General features: G+C 40.3%; 1 protein-coding gene across 1 annotated transcript in view; it reads left to right on the top strand.

The window, feature by feature from the left end:
• The window catches only part of LOC140231097 (proprotein convertase subtilisin/kexin type 5-like), a 66,965-nt gene that overhangs the window by 23,253 nt on the left and 22,758 nt on the right, over positions 1 to 20,954 (top strand). Inside the window, exons 9-21 of the mRNA XM_072311249.1 lie at positions 222 to 322; positions 1,748 to 1,848; positions 4,232 to 4,352; positions 5,500 to 5,825; positions 6,245 to 6,620; positions 7,985 to 8,175; positions 9,721 to 10,048; positions 10,727 to 10,836; positions 14,616 to 14,715; positions 15,499 to 15,653; positions 16,084 to 16,332; positions 17,718 to 18,065; positions 19,602 to 19,796. Coding sequence (XP_072167350.1) covers positions 222 to 322; positions 1,748 to 1,848; positions 4,232 to 4,352; positions 5,500 to 5,825; positions 6,245 to 6,620; positions 7,985 to 8,175; positions 9,721 to 10,048; positions 10,727 to 10,836; positions 14,616 to 14,715; positions 15,499 to 15,653; positions 16,084 to 16,332; positions 17,718 to 18,065; positions 19,602 to 19,796 — 2,701 coding nt within the window. The remainder of the gene's footprint in view (positions 1 to 221; positions 323 to 1,747; positions 1,849 to 4,231; positions 4,353 to 5,499; positions 5,826 to 6,244; positions 6,621 to 7,984; positions 8,176 to 9,720; positions 10,049 to 10,726; positions 10,837 to 14,615; positions 14,716 to 15,498; positions 15,654 to 16,083; positions 16,333 to 17,717; positions 18,066 to 19,601; positions 19,797 to 20,954) is intronic.

The raw sequence follows: 20,954 nt of genomic DNA, 5'->3' as shown, positions 1-20,954 counted from the left end.
TTTGTGTGGTTCTTGTTGTTTTTTACATTCTCAGGCCATTCAAACATAAAATAACGTACTGCGTGGTAATGATGAAAGCTGTCTTGTAGCAACAACATTCAACCCTGTGAAATGGAACATCCATACTTTGTGATCAACAAGTCTGCATGATGTCAGTTTTATCCCTTCCTACAATTGTACCTTTGGATTTTTGCTTTTCTTGTGTCTGTTGTCTGTTATAGTCTACTACTGACCTAAACAATGGCTGCATCAATAGTTTCACTGGAACTTCTGCCTCAGCGCCCATCGCTGCTGGAATGTGTGCTCTAGCACTTCAGGCAAAGTAAGTCTGTGTGAAAGATTATCATAATCAGTTATGTTTTTAAAACTATTCATGTAGTAAAGTGGAGGTATGTATTTTTGTGTATATTTCAACACCATGTTCATATGTGCTGTATATTTTTGTCAGGTGTCTTTGTAAGACTGTTGTCCCCATTACTATAAATTCACTTTGTTTTACTCTTCATATGGGTTTCTTTGTTTTTCGAGGATTTGTAGTATTTCAACACTTACATATTCATGTATAAGATCATATTTGATGACAGATATTCTACCTTAACAGAATTAGAATATCAGTCACTTGTGCCTCCCAGGCACTCATGCCCAGACATTGGGCTTACAGAATACATGGTCACATGTTGACCCTCAGCCAACCATGGACTGGGGTCCTTGTCTCCACCTTAATTTCGAATTTCGAAGAAGATTCATGATCCGTGACAGAAGAAAGTAAAATATTGCATAGAGACTGGACTCCTTTGTGTATGTATGTATGTATCTGCAGAACTAATACCAAATCTCCCTGAAAAGTGAAATATTTAATTTCACATTCTCACAATAGAACACAAAAGCCGCTCGCTCTCATTCACATATCATTTTGACCTTTTGCAATGCATGCGATAGACTAGTATCTTCCAGATTGCTCTGTATGATCTCTCTGATCATTGGTACCCCTTTGTGTGGATGACATACAAGTCCTGACTGGCAGAGGTTTTGGTACAATGTACAGTGTACTTGTTACTAGTTCCATTGCTTTCTTGCTAGAATGTGTGATACAGTCAGCATGTTCTAAAAGATATAAATTGTGTACCAATTATATTCCACATACTAAGAATCTTGCTATAGGATTGGTCAAGAGCTGATCACGTGATAAAGCGTAGTTTTGCCCATCACATCACCTGAGAAGAAAAGTTCGTTACACTGTATGTTGATAGTCCCTTTTGTTTCGCTGATCTCTTCAGTCCATACAGTCCTAAATACGCGACATGAGTATGCGCAAAATGAAAGTGCGTTGCACTGTGGACTATCACTTGACCTGGGTCACAAGATAGTACCCAGTGCAACACACGTTTATTTGTTTGTGCCGCGCTGTGCGCGGACCAAATTCATTGTTTTGTCATTTACACGCATACGTCTAAAGAAAACTACGTAGCCTAAGCCCTAAGGAGACCTAAAGACAGCTAAAACGGTTTGAGATGTGGAATAAAATAGGAATATTTAGGACACTAGATGTGGAATATAAAGCAAATCATCAACTTTTAGTTTCAGGCAATGAGACAAACTATCACTTTCTCGGCGATCTGAATGTGTACGCTATCTTTCCTCAGTTGCGCTTCGGAAAGATAGCTACATCCAGATCGCCTCAGAAGTGATAGTTTGTCCCATCACCTTCACCAACGTTGATTATTTGCTTGCTATCTTCCCCTTTCAGTGGAAACCTGACATGGCGAGATATGCAGTACCTCGTGGTTGTCACTGCCAAGCGGCACCAGCTTACAGGGCAGTGGACTGAAAATGGAGCAGGTTATCAAGGTTTGTGATGTAACACTTGTCCTATATTCTACTGGAGACTACAAGAGACTTGCTTATAGACTTGCTGTATTATTTGCTCTACATACATGTAGGTTATATATTTGTTTTATATAGGCAAATATGTGTGTTTTGATATGTGAAACCTTTGTGACCCGCTACAACAAAATGGTCCTAAAGTCGCGCACGGTCGAAGCCGTCAAAATCGAGTTTGAAATCAGAGCATCAAAATTGGTCAAAACTTACAATTTTCTGAATTTGACATATTATTAGAGTCTGACATGTCTTCTATCATCTGTCGAAATTTTGAAGCAAAATGATGAAAGGAAAGACCAAAAAATAGCGTTTTTCTGGGCCATGTTTTTTGGCGTTTCAACGAAGCAGAAACTGGTTCGAACATTTGGAGTGAGCGCCACACATCGGCTCCGCCCCTAACAACGACCAGAGTGATCTCATTGGTCAGTTTGCTGCTTGCCGCTAACCGAAGCGTGAAGCTCGCACACTGCCCAGTCGACTGGTGCGTGCTGGCGGGGTGCGCTATGCCCAGCCGCTTCTCCTGCCATCCTGGTCACTGATTGGTCGGTGAGGAGACCGCCGACGCTGTGTTTGAATGAGCATTTCGGGGGTTGCTAGGGCTTACCTTCTATTGTTCGGAGGTGAAAACTGACTTGCGTGTGCTTTGATCGTGATTGCGTCGCAAGGAGAACTTTTAGGACGCTTTTCTCGAAACAGTGATTTCCCAGACGTATCGACATGCTCTCTTTTAAACATCGATATCTCCGCAGCTGATTATTTTTATACGATGTATTATATATCAATTTAAAGCAGAAAGATTAGGGATTTGTGTCATGCAATTTTCAAATAATCGACCTCGCCCGACTTTAGGATCATTTTGTTGTAGCGGGTCACCTTTATATTTTTAAAAGTGGACATTGGTAATGAATTGATTTTACTCGTTCAGTGAGATGTAGTTTGTGCAGTTTTAACTCTACTGACTGTGAACATGAACAACAGTAGAATAATGTCTTTTGGGCAAGACAAAGTCGGTGAAATATTGGCTTAATTGTCCCCGCCGAACGAGTTCGAGCAGGGGACTATGAAACGGGCTCCGTACGTGTGTGTGTCCGTGTGTCCGTGCGTCCGTCCGTGCGTCCGTCCGTGCGTCCGTCCGTGCGTCCGTCCGTGCGTCCGTGTGTGCGTCCGTGTGTGATCAAAATGTTCAATTTGCTACTTCTCTGTCATTTATGAGCCAATTTTGATTCTGTTTGCTTTATATGATAGCACTACATGGGAGCTTTAAAACTTCTACACAGAATTTCAGTTGTGACCTTTGACCTTGACCTTTGACCTATATTGTACATTTTGCTACAAAATGCTACTCCTTCGCCATTTCTAACCCGATTTCGATTCCGTTTGCTTTATGTGATGGCACTAGGTGAGGGCTTCAAAACTTCTACACAGAATTTTGACCTTTGACTTCTTTGACCTTTGACCTTGATTTTTGACCTATATTGTACATTTTGCTACAAAATGCTACTCCTTCGCCATTTTTAACCCGATTTCGATTCCGTTTGCTTTATATGATGGCACTAGTTGAGGGCTTCAAAACTTCTACACAGAATTTTGACCTTTGACTTCTTTGACCTTTGACCTTGATTTTTGACCTATATTGTGCATTTTGCTACAAAATGCTACTCCTTCGCCATTTCTAACCCGATTTCAATTCCGTTTGCTTTATGTGATAGCACTAGGTGAGGGCTTCAAAACTTCTACACAGAATTTTGACCTTTGTCTTCTTTGACCTTTGACCTTTATTTTTGACCTATATTGTACACTGGCTACAAAATGCCACTCCTTCGCCATTTCTAACCCAATTTCGATTCCATTTGCTTTATGTAATGGCACTAGGTGAGGGCTTCAAAATTTCTACACAGAATTTTGACCTTTGACTTCTTTGACCTTTGACCTTGATTTTTTACCTATATTGCACATTTTGTTACAAAATGCTACTTCCGGCGGGGACATATATTACGCACCGCGTAATTTCTACTTTTCCTTGTTTCATATTGGTATAGATTTTCTTGGCATGCACATGAATTCCTACACCTCAAAATATTTCAAATTAACAGTACTTTTGATAGTTTGGCAATAAATGTGGGAAACAAAACAAAATAAGGAATTGAACCTACAAGAGTGCCTACAAGATTGAACACATTAGATGCTTTTATGCACAACTCTGTTATGATGAGATATACACATTCTCTGTGCAAATGAAGTCATTTGTTTCACATTTGTCAAGCTTACCTTGTGAGCACTGCTGCAGCTGCATACGAGAAATCGAGTCAAATATTTTTTATTTTTCCCGTTATATCGTCATCGCTTTCAGTGAGCCACTGGTTTGGCTTTGGTCTGATGGATGCAGCAGCCATGGTTGAGAGGGCCCAGTCGTGGGAGACCCTTCCGGAACAACTTACTTGCACCAAGATATTCAACACCAAGGCAGGCAAGTAAGTATATTTTGTGATATAATTCAATATTGTTTAACCTGTTGAGAACGAGTCCCGATTATACTTGGGCAAGCGTTTATGGGAAGTGCTTGTTGTAGCAAAATCGAACCGTCTTCAGTGGGTTAAGAATGAAAGATATCAATCTGGATTCATGCAGAATGGGCAGGTAAATGCCACTTTCTGTTTGAGTTGGCTTTGATAAATAGAGTTCCTTCAAACAAACAAATTGACCAAAAGTTCATCAGAATCACACTGCAAAATGATATAGATCTTGATTCTTTATGTGAATGTTCCAGGAATCAGTGGTGTCATCATTTTGCAAGAAAAAAAGTAAAAAGTAAAGAGGCTCGTGATGTATGACTTTCTCACATTAACTTGTTTGCATTGGTGATTGCGAGCGATATCTCTGATTCATCAAAACATGTGAAAGCTTAAGATTTTAGAGCTGATTAATTTTCTACTGTTATAAGTTCTGATTGTACGTTTGTCCTCCATTGGTTAAAGTCACCTTGAATGTATGTGGTGATGTGGCATATCACTTCACATTTTAATGCCAAGCTCACTAGTTAGCAGTGTTAGCCATTAGCCCACTTGTCTTTTGTAGGAGCTTCAAGTTCTTCTTCATACAGCTCACAATGCCAGCTAAAAAGTGCACTCATCCATAATTTGATATTTTCCCTTAAATTTGGGCAATACAGTTTATGCTTACTCTATGATGAGACTGTATATTTGAGGAGTTTAAATGCAAAAACCAATATATTTTTTATTGATTTTAGATACATGAGATTGAAGCTGCTGAAAAACAAAGATAATAATTCAGATATATTTGATAATTTTGATAATATCTGCAAAAATATTTCTTGTTATCCATTTCTATCAACCTGAGATACTTGAGATTGAAGCTGCTGAAAAACAAAGAAAATAATTTAGATATATGTGATAAACTTGATATCTTCAAGAATATCTCGTGTTATGTAACAGGTATAAAGTATAATTGGAAAGACATGATTTTTCTCTATTTGAGGATGATCTTACTTAAAATACTTTGATAATGGTGTCTATCAGTTTTTGCATTCAACCTTTTCGTTTTCTTGTGCTGATCTATTGTACCTGGTATATGCTTTTCTCTGTTCTGGCAATATACAAGTCGGAAGAGGTTCTTCCTTCGATGGAATACGGTGGACTTCACGTCAGACCTGAAGGTGTCTAGGTGTCGTGAGCCCACAGTTCATGAAGACCTCAACTATCTGGAGCATGTCCAGCTCACCCTGACCGTCAGTGCCCTGCGGCGTGGCCGAGTAGTGGTCCAACTGACCTCACCCTTGGGCACCGTCAGCACGCTCCTCAGCAAGCGGAAGAGGGACTTCAGCCGGCGGGGTCTCGTCAGCTGGACCCTCACCAGCGTGCATTTCTGGGGGGAGAACCCTCTTGGGGTGTGGTCATTGCGTGTCGGAGATGGCAGTGACAATAGAGGTAAGATAACAGAGCAGAGCAGAGCAGAGCAATTCATGGGCACCCAACTCTTCTTACTACAGTGCTCACCCAATGTTTGTGAACCATTTCAGCAGGAACTCTGTTATAGTGCAACAAAATTCCATGTAATGAAATTTTTAGGTGTTATTTCCACCATTTGGCTTCTGTACAAATAACAAAGTGACTTTGTGACAAGAGCAATTCTTCTGCCTTGCTTACATTATATGGGCACTCCACCTCCTTGTTGATGTAATAACATTTATCTCTGGCCCCTAGTGCATCAGCAATGAATATTACAAATCATGTCCAGCATAAATGCATTGGAGGGTTGTAACAAACATTGCTAATACAAACATGACAAACATTTTCAGGCAAGTTGCCTTTTTGAACCATATTTGATATCCTACTTCTCTTGCTAGTGAGAGTCTCATCCGCTATACTCACCCTACATGGCACCACGTCTCTTCCGGACTCTCTTCGTCCGGAGGCAACATCCGAGGTGGTCAACCTGGAACGTGACCTGGTGCAGCGGGCGGAGAATGCGCCATCTTCGGTGGTACGCCTGGCCGGACTGCAGACCGCAGGTCCTAGCGGCGGTCAGGTATCACAAGGAGCCCTCTCCCGCAATCGCCGTGGCAACACGGCTTCGTCCTCATCCTGGGACTCAAGCTGGTGGTGGAGCAGCTCAGACTGGATCGTGGATGACAACTGCCACACAGAGTGCCTGTATGGCTGCAAAGGGCCGACTGCCAAGGATTGCTACGACTGCAAACACTTCAAAGACAGGGACACCAAGTTAGTAATAATAATGATAATGATGACATAATGATAATTCATATTTGTAAAAGGCAAGTCATCATTAATTCTGTATGCGCTTGACATGACAAAAGTGCGACAAATATTTGTTTTTCAACACTATGTTCACCGCTATGTCTAGAAAGGAAATTAAACACAGTGTTCGATAGAATTTTAGGGCTGTTATTACCCTTTTCTGATTAATATCAAACAAATCTTTAATTAATGTAGGTAGTTGAACATCATAAGTTAGTACATAGATGTCTATCCAGTGTTACGTACGTTCCCTAAAAAGTTTTGATCATTGCAAAAATTCTGATAAATTACTTTTGTTAAAGCAATTTGGGGTCGAAGTTGTCTGTCATTTAAGTGTTCTGAAAGACTGTAAGACTATCGGGGGATAATGCCCAACGTTCCTGAAATGTACCCTTTTACCTTGGAAATAGTCATGTACATTAGAACATGTTTGTATGTTGTGCTCAAATGATTTTATATGTTTAGTATATTGTTTTTGTGCCTCCGCCATAAAGTGTTGCTGGAAGCATGGTGTTTTTGGGTTGTCTGTCCGTCCTTCCACCTGTCCCTCTGTCTGTCCAAATTCCTGAAATCTCACTATTTTCCCCTTATCTCTGCAATGCCTAAGGTGTTTTTTTTTTTTTTTTTTTTTTGTGTGTGTGTGTGTTTTTTTTTAATGGAACTTAGTGTATAAATGTATTACCAGATAAACACTCTCTTGGAAACGTTGGGACCAAGGGGTCAAAGGTCAAGAGAAAATATTCAATTTTTAAAAAAATATATATTTCAGAAATGGCTTGATGTATCTTTATGAAACTTTATGTCGTACATATGCATATACTGCCGGACAATGCTTTTCTTTAGAATTTGGAAGTCATGGGATCAAGGGTCAAAGGTTAGGTTAAAATGTTCACATTTTGATATTTGATGCGGAAATTGCATTATTTTTTTTATACCTTGGAGATAACTCAATGCATACCCTAGATTGAATGGAATGTAAACGCTCAATACATTTGTGATTGTGCCAAACTTTCCCTCTTATCATTTCACCTTTTTGCCTATCATGTGAAACTGTTGTCTCACATCGTCAAGATGTATGATAGATCTGTTTGGAGAACTATGCAATATGGCGGAGGCATACCGATTGCCATAGGGACATTTTATTCATACGTGATATGTATTTTCAAGTTGGTAAATACAAAGTCATGCATTCATGAATTCATTCATTTAAGCGTGGATTGGTAATGGTAAAGATACAGAGAAAAGCCCACTATGGGGATATACAGTGAGCATTGTGAGGGCCCACAGTAGGTATGATTCATGGCACCCTATTATTCATCCGTTATTAGGGAATGCGTAGAGACGTGCCCAGATGGACAGTACCCTCCTCCCGAGCTCCACATTCGCTGCCGCCGATGCAACGACAAGTGCCAAACCTGCAATGGGCCCTCGGCTCAACACTGCCTCACATGCGCGGGAGACCGCTACCTTAGTGATGGAAATGGATGTGTCGTGCACTGCGGCCAGGGTTACTTCAAAGGTGATTTTGAGAAGTGATTAGGCAAGACTTGACCAAAATGCTGCGTCTTGGAAAATTATTTTTGGAATTCAGGCAGAAATATTCACAGCACTTAAATTTTATGCTGAATTTGTGCTACGTACTTTGCTACGTACGTAATTCTAAAACCGGCTATATTATTTTCATTATTTTGTATGCTCATGGTAAATGGGTTGAATTATGCCCTTTTTCAGCTGATAAATGCCACTACATTAGTAGTATGTGTGTGTTTGTGTTTATGTGTGTGTATGTGTGTGTGTGTGTGTGCATGTGTGTGAGAGAGAGAGAGAACATGTGTATGTGTCCTAGTATCCATTTGAGTGTATGCTAGTAGCTTTGTGTAGGGTGCAAACCGTACCTTCAAATACTTTGTAGATTGTTTGTGTGCACATTGTAATGAAGTACAGTTGAACCTCTCTTATCCGGCCTCCCTTTATCCGGATCTCTCTATTATACGGACGCAATCTTGCCGTGATTTTTTTTTTATTTTTTAAATATTATAATTACGGGAGGAAAGGGGGATTCCCAACTCCATGAGAACTCCTACACAAACACACATGAATTACATATACTTGATACATTTCTTAATAATTGTTAAGGTAAATCATCCCAAGAATTTATAAAAGAAAACGATTTCATTCTTGCAAACACGAACCTCTATTTTGGGGTCTGTTACTGAGTGTAACAATGAAAAGGTTGCAGTATACACATTACTACATGTGGTACTACAATGGGCTACATCAGTACATGTGTATGTATATGTACATGTACAAAGCATTGAGTCTCCCATATCCGGCCAAATCCCTTATCCGGATGAGCCCCGGTCCCGACTTGTCCGGATACGAGAGGTTCAACTGTATGTATACTTGTGTAATGCATAATCTGATGGGGGCATGTTGGTGCCCATGTTGTGTGGTAAAGTAGTACATTAATTTTCATGCATGGAAATTGTCAAATCAGTTTATCTGCTATTTTTTTGAATTAGATGAAAATGTGAAAAAGCAGTTGCATCGTGTGAATTTAAGAACTCAGGAATATGTTTTTAAGCCACTTATATCAATGTCTACAGCAAACAATAGGAGGAAGCCCTATGTTACAGTGCCCCACAAAGTTGAGCAAATTTAAGTTAGAACTGAAACATTTATAGTTTTTTTCCTTAAAGTTTCTTTCTTGATTGTTTGTTTTTTTCTCCTGGTGGTTTCTCTATCAAATTTGTAAGATATGTTAACTTTTTCATGATTATTGGATTGAGACTGTTATGATAGAGATTGAGTGAAAGTATTTGGGTTTGTTTGAATTTACAGACAGTCATATTAAATTGAATTTACAGATAGTCATAATGCATGCTCACATTGTACATATGACTATACAAATAACTGTGAAATAAACTTATTCCACACTCATCTATTGTGAACGTTGAAAACCCTTTCAGCACCACTCCCAAATGACTGGTAGAATCACATCAGATATTACAAGTGAGCGTCTCATAAAGTCTCATTTATATTCTCTTCCTCACCCACCTTCAAGATGAAGAAAGTCGTTCATGTCAGCGATGTTCCCCCTTGTGCACTGCCTGCGAAGGCAGTGCGCACCAGTGTACAGCGTGCGTGCTGGGGGCGGTATTGCGTGATTCCCAGTGCACCATGCGCTGCATGGAGAGCGAGTACATTGACAACAGCCAGTGCCGGTCGTGCCACGAGTCGTGCTACTCCTGCCGAGGTCCCGCCGCCACCGACTGCACGGCGTGTTTCTCCGACAAAGTTCACAAGGATATGCAGTGTGTGCCAGCCAGTGATTGTGGGGAAGGCTACTATATTTCCCATGGCTTTGATGCCTACTCTAGAGAGTGTTTGAGGTAAGATATTAGTTTGGTTTTGATCTTTGTGTCAGACATCACTTTTCATAACATTTTTTTTTTCCCCACAAAACAATGCATAAGTCCTGCACCATTCATTCAAACAGCTCCTAGAGACATACCTACAAGCTGCAAACTGAAAAGCATCAGACAGCAGTCAACATGGATTATTTTGTGATGTGGATATTTTCACAAATGTTATACTGTATTAAACTAAAGCAAAATGATAGTACACAATTTTTTGAGATGTTAATAGATACAAACATAGTTTGAAGGCAAATCTATTCTGATACTCTACGTACTGATTGAACATTCATTATCAGTGCCTGGTAGTTTATACGTAATTTGGCTCCAGTGCTTAAGCAGGGATGACGTCCAAAAGCATTTTGTGTCCAGGGAAACAGTCCTGTATAGTGAACAATCACTGTTATTCATGCTGTAAATATTGTCATTAATGTACAGAAATACTCTCATGCATCCGTAGTATTACGCACAAGTGTAGCTCACTGAAAATGCCAAATAATACAAAGTATCTTTAAGTAGGTGTAGACTGATACAAAGTATGTCTGAACACTGTGTGCAGGAACATGAACTGGCTTCCACCCATTATTCATTCACCTATGCCATCTTGCTGTGCAACACATTTTCATAAAGTTCATGTGAACTGTCGTGTAACAGGTGTCACTCGACCTGTGAAGAGTGCCAGGGACCATCCTTCAAAGACTGTACATCCTGCCAAGAAGGGGCGTTCCTCGTTAGTGGGTTGTGCATGCTGACATGCGAGAATGGTGAGCCACATGTTCCTAGCTCACTTCCTGCTACTAATCAGAGCTAGTAAACGCTGATGATTGCTTGCTGTTTGTTTCAGTGCATTCATGCTTTTATGATAATGAATTGACAATGATAAATGATATTGATGATGATGCAATGTGATGATAATAAATGATATTGATGATGATGCAATCTCAGTATTAGGTTGCATTTGAGTATGCAGATATATGTTTGAAAATACATATATGTAGATAATCACATTGTGCATTAAAATGGTATGGTGCCACCACCACAAATCTCAAAATTTGGATGAACACATGTCCATATTGAATCAAATTTGGAACGAGATATGAAACTCGTCACAATGACGAGTTAGGTGATACGCTTGGGGTCATCAGATGTTGGTCATCTGTGATCAACAAAGAAAAGAATGTGATATAGGCACCTTGAAGTTATATTGAGCGTGCATGCGAAACCGTTTCTCTAACCACTCGGCCACGGGACATCCACGGAAATGGTAAGACAAAAAAACAACAACAATGTATAGATATAACAGGGGGAAAGTGAATGCCCACTCAACTAACGTGGCCGCGTGAACATCTATTGCACTGCTAGACGGAAAAGCGGCCTTGTAACGACTGATGTCGATATGCCATTTCTGGCAACTTGGGAAAAATACGTCCCGCAGACATAAAACCTATAATCGGCTGGTTTTGATACCTTGCCTTTAATCACAATTTTCAGTGTAATGACGTCATCAAATTACAAAACAATGACATTGTCTTGAAAGACAATTGTTCAAAGTACAACACCTCAGTCGTCGTCATTACATACTATGATCGGTTTGACAAAGTCAGCCTGCAAAATTTTGCTGCAATCGAAGCAATGTGGTCTCCAACACAAAAAAGAGGGATATGGTGTGTGTGTGTGTCTGTGTGTGTGTATAGGTGCGTTTATATACGAACGTGATTTCTACATGGACGAATATGTAATACAAAATTGAAGAAAAAAAAAAGTAAAATAGCTAAGTATTTTGTTTCGTGATCTCGTGGGGTTCGAACCCGCAACCTCACGTCTCTGAGACGTCGGCTTTAACCACTCGGCCATACGTCTCGACGAGAAAATATGAGGAACGTAAACTTATGTATGTGAAAGATGAATGAGGAATCGTGTTTTGTCCACATTCCATTCTCATTTTCAGTTTTAAACTGCAAAATTGTCAACCTGATGAGGAGATTTCAAAGAATAAAATGCATGATTACTGCAGCTTATTGTCTCAGCTACAACATACTAAAGTTTCAGAGGAAATGAAGCTAAATCAGCTCAGATAAAGGTGCTTAAACGTTGTCAAGTCAATGCATGGTTTAAAAAAAAATCACCTCCCATAGACAATACACGTAAACTTGTCCGATTTTGCGTCTTTACCTTTAATCACAATTTAAGGTATGATGACGTCATCAAATTTCAAAACCATGACATTGACTTGAAAGGCAAATGTTTAAAGTACAACATATCTGAATTTGGGATAATATTGAGCTTAAACAACAGAGATACGAGCAAATGAATGTTAGAAACAGTACCTCAAAAAAATTAATTCCACTTTTTTGATTTCAGATGATGATATGATGACGTCATAATGTATTTCGGGAAATATTGATACTTGAAACGTTATTTCCAATTCATATGCTTTTGTAATATGCAATAAAAACATAGGGTCAACGGACTTTTTAAAGAGCTATGGCGAAATAAACAAAGACATGTTTTTCGCTATATTTCCACATAGACGCGCACACGAAATTTCAACTTTGACGCCAGCGCATTCCTTTGTTATAGGTCAAAATTGATCGGAAATCAATGGATATTGTTACTTAATGTATCAGGAATCCAAATCTGTAAAAAAATTTGCATTTTCATGTTGCTTATGCGCACTGCGCGCGAAAATACGCGGACGGAAGCGTACGCGCGGAACGCTTAAAATTGTCTGAAACTTCGAGATTTCCCATTGGAAAGTTCTTTTGAGCCTTTTAAAAGTTTGACGCGCGCGTACGCGCACGTAATGATGTCCTAGGTAATTAGCATCAAAATGTAAGATAGAGCGTGACCTTAACTTTATGTCCACCGAAAATGATACAGAAATGACCTTTAGTTATGAAGTTATGATCGATCATGTAACGTGGTCCGAAAATCACAAAATGGCGCCTAGATGACGTCATAGATATGTTACTGTCATGAAAACCTTATTGTGGCTAGATTTTGTCATGAGACATGTTGACTGAAAATGTCATGTTATTTCGTAATGTCATTCTTGAGATATTGACGACACAAAATTGTCCAGAAAGAAAGAAGAATAAAAAAAAATAAAGAGAGATTTTGACAATCACAATAGGTGATACGCTGATAGCGTATCACCTAATAAGAATGTAATTCATCAAAAAGCCTAATATACATTGTGCAGGTATAGAAACCAAATACAGGACACCAACCAAATCCAAAATATTATAACAACAAAAGAAGTTAAGTTAAAGGACAAGTTCACTTTCATAAACATAAGGATTGAGAGAATGCAACAATATCAGTAAAACACATCAGTGAAAGTTTGAGGAAAATTGGACAATTGATGCAAAAGTTATGAATTTTTAAAATTTTTGTGTTGGAACCGCTGGATGAGGAGACTACTACAGCTTGTGAGTCACATGCGTACAACAGTATAAAGAAAATGTAAAAGAAAATTCAACATATTTTCACTTTTTTCGCATAATAAAAGAGCACTTGACTTGCCTCTTTCTAAAGGCAGGGGGAATAATATTACCCATAACATTTGTCGGTAACGAGTCAGGGGAATGTGTACTTTTTTCAAAAGATGGAATTTTGTGAAATTCTCTTTGTATTTTCTTTATATTGTTGTATGCATGTGACATCTAAGTTATTCATACACTGCAGTAGTCTTCTCATCCATCGGTTACTGCACAAAAACTTCAAAAATTCATAACTTTTGAACGGATTGTCTGATTTTCCCCAAACTTTCAATGATGTGTTCTACTAATATTGCTATATTCTCTCAGTCCTTATGTTTATGAAAGTGAACTTGTCCTTTAAGGTTCATTTTTATGGGTACCCTGTAGTGATAGACCAAATTTGATTCTGTCATAGTGTCTCATATAATCAGAGATGGAGTGTGTGCTAAACACTGAACTCTATATTTGAAGTGACGTTACGTGCAGTGCTTGAAGTCAGCGCTTTACTTTAGTTGGCACTGCCATTTTAGGACTCCGCCTTTAGGCCCCGCCCACTTCACTATACGCTACTGTTGTGCAGAGGGTACGCAGAAGAAGCGTGCGTTCCTCAGTGGAAAGTCACCAAAAGTCACTTTGGTATAAATCATGGAGTGCCAAGTATTGCATAAGTATAATATATGCTATTTCATTGCGAAATGGCTCTTTAGTCGACAAATGAACATGTCCTAACGAAACAACTGGTTTTATAACGAAATGAATATTACTTCAACGGAATTACTGATTTCAAAATGCCATTTTGTAGACAAGATTATTCATTTCGTAACGAAATAGCCATGTGACACTTTGCACCTTATTGGTGACCCATAACAAAGTCCCAAAATGGCCACCACCGGCCAGCACTTCCGGTGACTTCAAAACTTGTACCCACAGTGCAACACGAGTGTAGTGGCTTTTCGGTGTGAAGTGCGCGCTAAGTGTGCACAGTGCCCCTTCCACTATGTAGAGTTCAGTGGTGCTAAAGTCAACAGTCATATGACTTCCTGCTCTGGCGCCCTCTCTAGGTATGTACCTGGATGACAGTGACGGCTCCTGCAAGCCATGCGGCAGAGGGTGCACCAAATGCGTGGATGAAAATCACTGTATCCAGTGTGAGGCACAGCAGTGAGTAAACCAGATGTCCACCTCCTATGGTTGGATTGAAATTTGTTGATATATTTTCCCCAGAGGGCCTGGGGTTTATGAGCTAATTAATTTGTTTGTTTGTTTTTGTCATAGACATTCCAGTTACTTGGAATCAAAGTTTATGTAGATACACGTATTCTGTATCTATGATTTTAAGTTTTGGATAAGTTTTCTGGTTTTCAGAAACAGCCTTTACTCAAGAAGCTTCCATTGAAGTAAGATGGCCTTCCATTACTTATCTATTGCAGATGTAATGAATATCATATATAGGTAGATATATATCGTCGCTGGGGCGACAAGACCTCTTATCTACAAAATGTCAAATGTTCAGGAGAGCCAAAAAACATGGCGGCCAAAGCACTATAGTGAATGGGATAGCCTTTCCTTTGACATGCCGTGGTGGCTTCATTTTTGGAGTAAGACAGTTGGGATTTGGACAGGACATCACTTAACCCATTATTTGACTTTAAATCCAAAAAAGTCATTTTCACCAAAATTGCAGATACAAGGTCTTGTCACCCCAGCGACGATATATACATATGAATGTAGATGAAACAAATATATCTATGGACTGTTGATTGGTGATACTATGTCTCTTCAAGTATATATATTATGTATTTTTCATTTACCCATTTGTTTGTACATGTTCTTTGTCAGATGAAATGCCATACTACATTGTGAATACTAGCTTGCAACCAAACATGACAATAGAAACTTTAATATGTTTAGATATGAGTTAAGACCTCTCTCGTCTGTATGTAGGGTGCTTGTCACACAAGGCAGTAGTGTTGTGTGCTCAGAGTGGTGTCCGGATGGGCAGTATTCCATGGAAGGGGAGTGTTTCAATTGCCACGGCACTTGTCAGACCTGTAACGGAGGAGGCATCATGGACTGTACACGGTGTGCACAGCCATCAGGTAAGGGGGCAGAAGAGATAGCAAGGGTCAGGGCACAAACTCATTCTATAAACAATTATATGTATTTGGTTATTTAGTAGGTACTGCTACTGCTCAATTTGTCGATATTATTGATTATCGATTATTAAAAAAAAAAAAATTATGTGGCAACCAAGATCGGGTATCTTCTTTTTCATAAATTGTCATTCTTCCAGCTTGCCATTTGTGTTACTATTTCATATTTTCATCGTTACCCAACTTAATTTGTGTTATTACAGGCAATTTCCCACATTGCTAATGCATATGTGTGCATTTTAGTACAAAAAAAAATGACAGTTCTGCAGGCGTACAAGAACTATGTATTCACTCAGAGATTGATGGCCTCAATATTGTTTGTGATGATTGTCTCCTACCTTTCTCTATTTGCTCTCCATACATTGTGGACAAGCAGAAACCTCACACCGATACCTGCTGGAGGGGGCCTGCGTGGGCTACTGTCCCCAGGGCTACTTTAAGTTAGAGGTGGGCGGCGACTACACGTGTGCAGAATGTGACGAGAGCTGCAAGCGCTGCACTGGACAGGCAAGTAACCAGTGTCTGGAGTGTGAGGACGGACTTGCATACCATGAGGACACTCATACGTGCACAGAGGAGGAAGGTTTGCGCTGTGAGGCAGAAAACTGTGACGACTGTGTCTTGGGTAAGCTCCAACCCCCATGTCAGTATGGGCGCTTTCAGACACACCGACTTATCGTACATTCATACGACGTATGGATATGCAACGTTTCGATATGAGAGCATTCAGACACAGTAGCACCCGGTTATACGATGAGTGTATCAGAGCATTCAGACTTAGCGCACAAGCAAGTAGACGTGATTCTCTTCCATGCGCAGTATTTTATGCAGGCTTTGGGCATAGTGTTTATACTCTGCCTCGGATTCATCCGATAGTTTGCTAGTTCGCGCAAGATCATTATTACGTCACAATCAATCTGTCATAGGTCCGCACCGCGGATATGTGAGCTCAGCGCGCGCTGCAAGTAATCCCTGCCTACTCACAAGACTTTTCGATATGAGAGCATTCAGACACAAATAAATGTCATATGGATATAGGATAATGATTTGAAATGACGCTCAAAACATCGTTTCTATATACGACGTATATTGATACGGTTTAATATCAGAGCATTCAGACACATAAAAACGTGCTATATACATACGTCATATATCCTCCATACATCGTATATCCATACGAGAAATCTGTAGTCTGAATGGGGGGCTATGTTCAACTCTTTTAACTTGTTTCTGACAACAACTTTTGTGTATGTTGAGATGTGTGGACTAACTGGAGAGAAAGTCAGGCATGTCTCACTCCGTTCAGGTCTGAGAGGCAAGTCCATTTATTCCAGCCAGCATGGCTGATTACTTGAGTATATAACATTGCATTTACATGCATGGGATGAAGAGGGTGGATGAACAGGTGGTGGTGCTTATGTGAGGTAATGGAGCATGGTGGTGGCTAGAGAAAGGAATGTCAGATTGACCGTGAGAAAGACAGAATAGAGTGACCATAGCAGTGACGGTGAAATGAGATCATGTCATCGTACAATTTGTTGCATACACATTTACATAACAGACATAACACTAATCGTCGGCTTAGAATGAGAAGGGTGTGAAGGTGCCTCAAACACTATGGCTTTAGTGGCAGCTTAACATCCTTATCATTCTCAGCTGACGACTTTTAAAGTGGGGTAGCTAGTTCCCTGGTGATTTGCATTAAGGTGGAATATCAGATTCTAGTTCCAAATGAGCAAATAACCCCTTCAGTGATTGCAGGTTTTTTGTCACAATGTCGATGTCACGAGCTCAACTTTCTTAACATGCCCAAATTTCTTTAAAAGATAGCATTTGCTGTTGATGATTCATGTTGGCGTTTGTAGGGTTTTTCTTGCAACTTGGGTAATTTGTTTCTATCAATGTACATGCAGATTATGCATGTATGATTGGTGTGAAATGTGGTGTATGACAAAGAATTTTACATAGAAGTTCATGTACTGAAGTGATTCACACATGTGTGTCATCTAGGGAACAGCAACCTTTGCCAGCGGTGTCTCGCCAGTTTTTACCTGCTCAATGGAAAATGTTCAGCGGAATGCTCCGACGGATATATACCAGAGCCGAGGTCACGTCAATGCCAGCAGTGCCACCCATCTTGCAAGACCTGCAGTGGGACCTTTGACTCCTGCACCTCCTGCGACGAGGACTACTTCCTGTACGATGCTCTGGACAACCTTTGCGTGACACAGTGCCCGTCTGACATGTACCCGACACAGGAAAAGACCTGCCAGTTGTGCCATGCCGACTGTGACACCTGCACTGGTCCCTCCGATCATGACTGCTCCAGCTGCCGGTATACCGGAAGGTTCCTTGATGGTAGGTGCTTTGATCCTCTCCAGCGTTGTGTTGCTCACAGTGCTCTACTCTCATATGTCTTCAAGATTCACTAGAGAGGCGAGTTTCGTCTTACTTCCTGGATTCACCAAGTCATGTGTAAACTAATAGTAATCTCCGCCTCAATGACCACTCTAAAACTGTCTCTAAATGCGAGGTTTAACATGACAAAAATGACATATTATTAGTCACCAAATTTGATATATCCACTGGTCAAGCTTACCTTAAGCTTGATATCTGTGTCCTATGATTTGTGCTCTCCTCCTGCCCCAACCCCACCCCCAGCATACAAGACTAGTGCTTGTATCCACTACCAAACTGAAACTGCACATGAACATCCATTAGAGGGACTGTGCAAAGCAAATGTCTTGGTGGATGTACACAATTTTCCAAAAGATTATGATAGGAGAACGAACGAAAGTGCACAGTAAAGTGATACGTCAAAATAAAGAAAGAACTTCAAATGTTCTGACCGACAAATAAATTTCACCCGCCCTAGACAGGACCTTGTTATGTAAGAGGTTCTTTACTTGTTCCTTGAGGTACTGATTTCAATCTTGTGCTGAGTGATAGGAAAAACCGTCAGGGCAGAGTGCCCACTCCTTTTCATCTCATCTCTCTGCTCAACACCTATGTGACACAAAGTTGCTAATTTGTCTTTCTCTGTAGCTTTCTCAGTTCGTAAATTTCTTGTGTGTGTCTGATTTTTCCCCCCAATTTTTGAAATAATAATGATGATATGAATTTATATTGTGCTAAATCCACTCTGTGGAGTGCTCAATGCGCATACATACTGTTATTACTCCCAGTCTCTGGATACATTATTTCCTGCCAGCACTGACAGTGCTCACTCTTCTCTCCCTTGGGAGAGTGTTCCAGCAAGTTGCCATTTTACAGGCGCCATTTTACAGACGCGCACATGCTGATCAACCAACATAAACATTATCATCCTACTGGGTACCCATTTATACTCCTGGGTGGAAAGAAGCAATGTGGACAAAGTGCCTTGCCGAAGGGCAAACGTGTCAGGCTTCGCTGGGCTCGAACCCACAAACCTAAATCAACTTGTGTGATCCAGAGATGTGCGTTCATATCCACAGAAGTCATGATCTACTTCTGTGAATTTCCTGTTTTCATGCACAGGTTGGACTATCCCTTTAAAAGTTTAAGTACCGGTATGAGCTTTTGGTGGCATACAAAAGATGCCTGACTGTTTGTTCAACATACATGTATGTATCTATCACTTACTGTACCAGCTTTTTCAAGTTGTTTTAAAACTAGTTGTTTTCTTCTTGTGAATGCAAAGGTTTATCTTAGGATAGAACACACTGCAGACTACAGACTTATTCTGTGCCTAATTTATATGCAAAATAATTTGCAGCTATTAAAGAGAACAAGAAGGATCTCTTTTTGTGCCTCTTTGTCTGTCTGTCTCGATGTGCCTTTCCTTTTCACCTCTTCTTTATCATTCTTTCTCTCATTTTTTGGTCTGGCTCTGATTTGCCTTGATCCCAACAGAATCGTCATCTTCGTGTGTCAGCGAATGCCCAAGCGGCCAGTATGGGGACGACTACAATGGTGTGTGCGGTCCTTGCCATCCGTCTTGTGAAGAGTGTGACGGGCCCGGAGATCACGAGTGCACAAGCTGTCATGATTCATTTGACAAAATCAACGGCTTATGTCAGTCATCATGCAGTGACAAAATGTACAGAGGTGAGTTTGCACTGTGATGCCATATAGAATGAAAGTCTTTTCTACCATGGCTTGATATCAAGTGAGCAATGTTAAAATGTTTTCCTTAAATCCAGAATGTAGTTCTTAGAAGCGTATCAGGGCAATTGAATACCCCACAAGGACAATTACCCCCGGCTAAATACTGATTGGTGATAAGGTTAGAATAAAGATTATTGTTAGGGTTAGGTTTAGGTGGAACATTATGTAACAGTCGATGTTTCCCTGGCAATCAAATTTTCCAACAAGCTGCATGCTTTTCACTTGCACGGAAGATGGTTTGATAGTACTGTGGCCCAGTTTGTCGATTATTGATAGTCGATTTGTGAAAAATGATGTAGCAACCCCGATCAGAAGCTCTGAGCTTGTAAAACATTGTACTTGCAGCGAACCTTTGTGGTTTAACAGTTTGCGCTTTCTTCATTACCCAGCTGAATTGTATTATATTAGTGCTATTTCATATGCATATGTGTACATTTTGGAACAAAAATTGACAGTTCTTCATGCACATGACAACTATAATTTCACTTTAAAGCAATGTCCATGGGACTGACTAGTGTTAAGGTCTGCTAGAGGCTGGAGTATCATTTGTGACCCTGCATCACAAAACCAACATAAAGTTGCCAGACATGGATTTTTAGTTACGGACATATGTGACCCGCTACAACAAAATGATCCTAAAGTCGGGCGAGGTCGATTATTTGAAAATTGAACGATATAATCCCCTAATCTTTCTGCTTTAGATTGATATATAACACATTTTATAAAAATAATTGGCTGCGGAGATATCGATGTTTAAAAGAGAGCATGTCGAGACGTCTGGAAAATCACTGTTTCGAGAAAAGCGCCCTAAAAGTCTTCCTTTCGACGCAATCACGATCAACGGACACGCAAGTCAGTTTTCACCTCTGGACAATAGAAGGTAAGCCCTAGCAACCCCCAAAGAGTTCATTCAAGCACATCAGCATCGGCGGTCTCCTCACCAACCAATCAGTGACCAGGATGTGAGAAGCGGCTGAGCATAGCGCACCCCGCCCGCACGCACCAGTCGACTGGGCAGTGGGCGAGCTTCACGCTTCGGTTAGCAGCAAGCAGCAAACTGACCAATGAGATCACTCTGGTCGTTGTTAGGGGCGGAAC

This window comes from Diadema setosum, chromosome 7, assembly GCF_964275005.1.
Source record: "Diadema setosum chromosome 7, eeDiaSeto1, whole genome shotgun sequence".
NCBI lineage: Eukaryota > Metazoa > Echinodermata > Echinoidea > Diadematoida > Diadematidae > Diadema > Diadema setosum.
The sequence above is the reverse complement of the archived record's forward strand: the minus strand, read 5'-3'. Positions and strand labels throughout refer to the sequence as shown.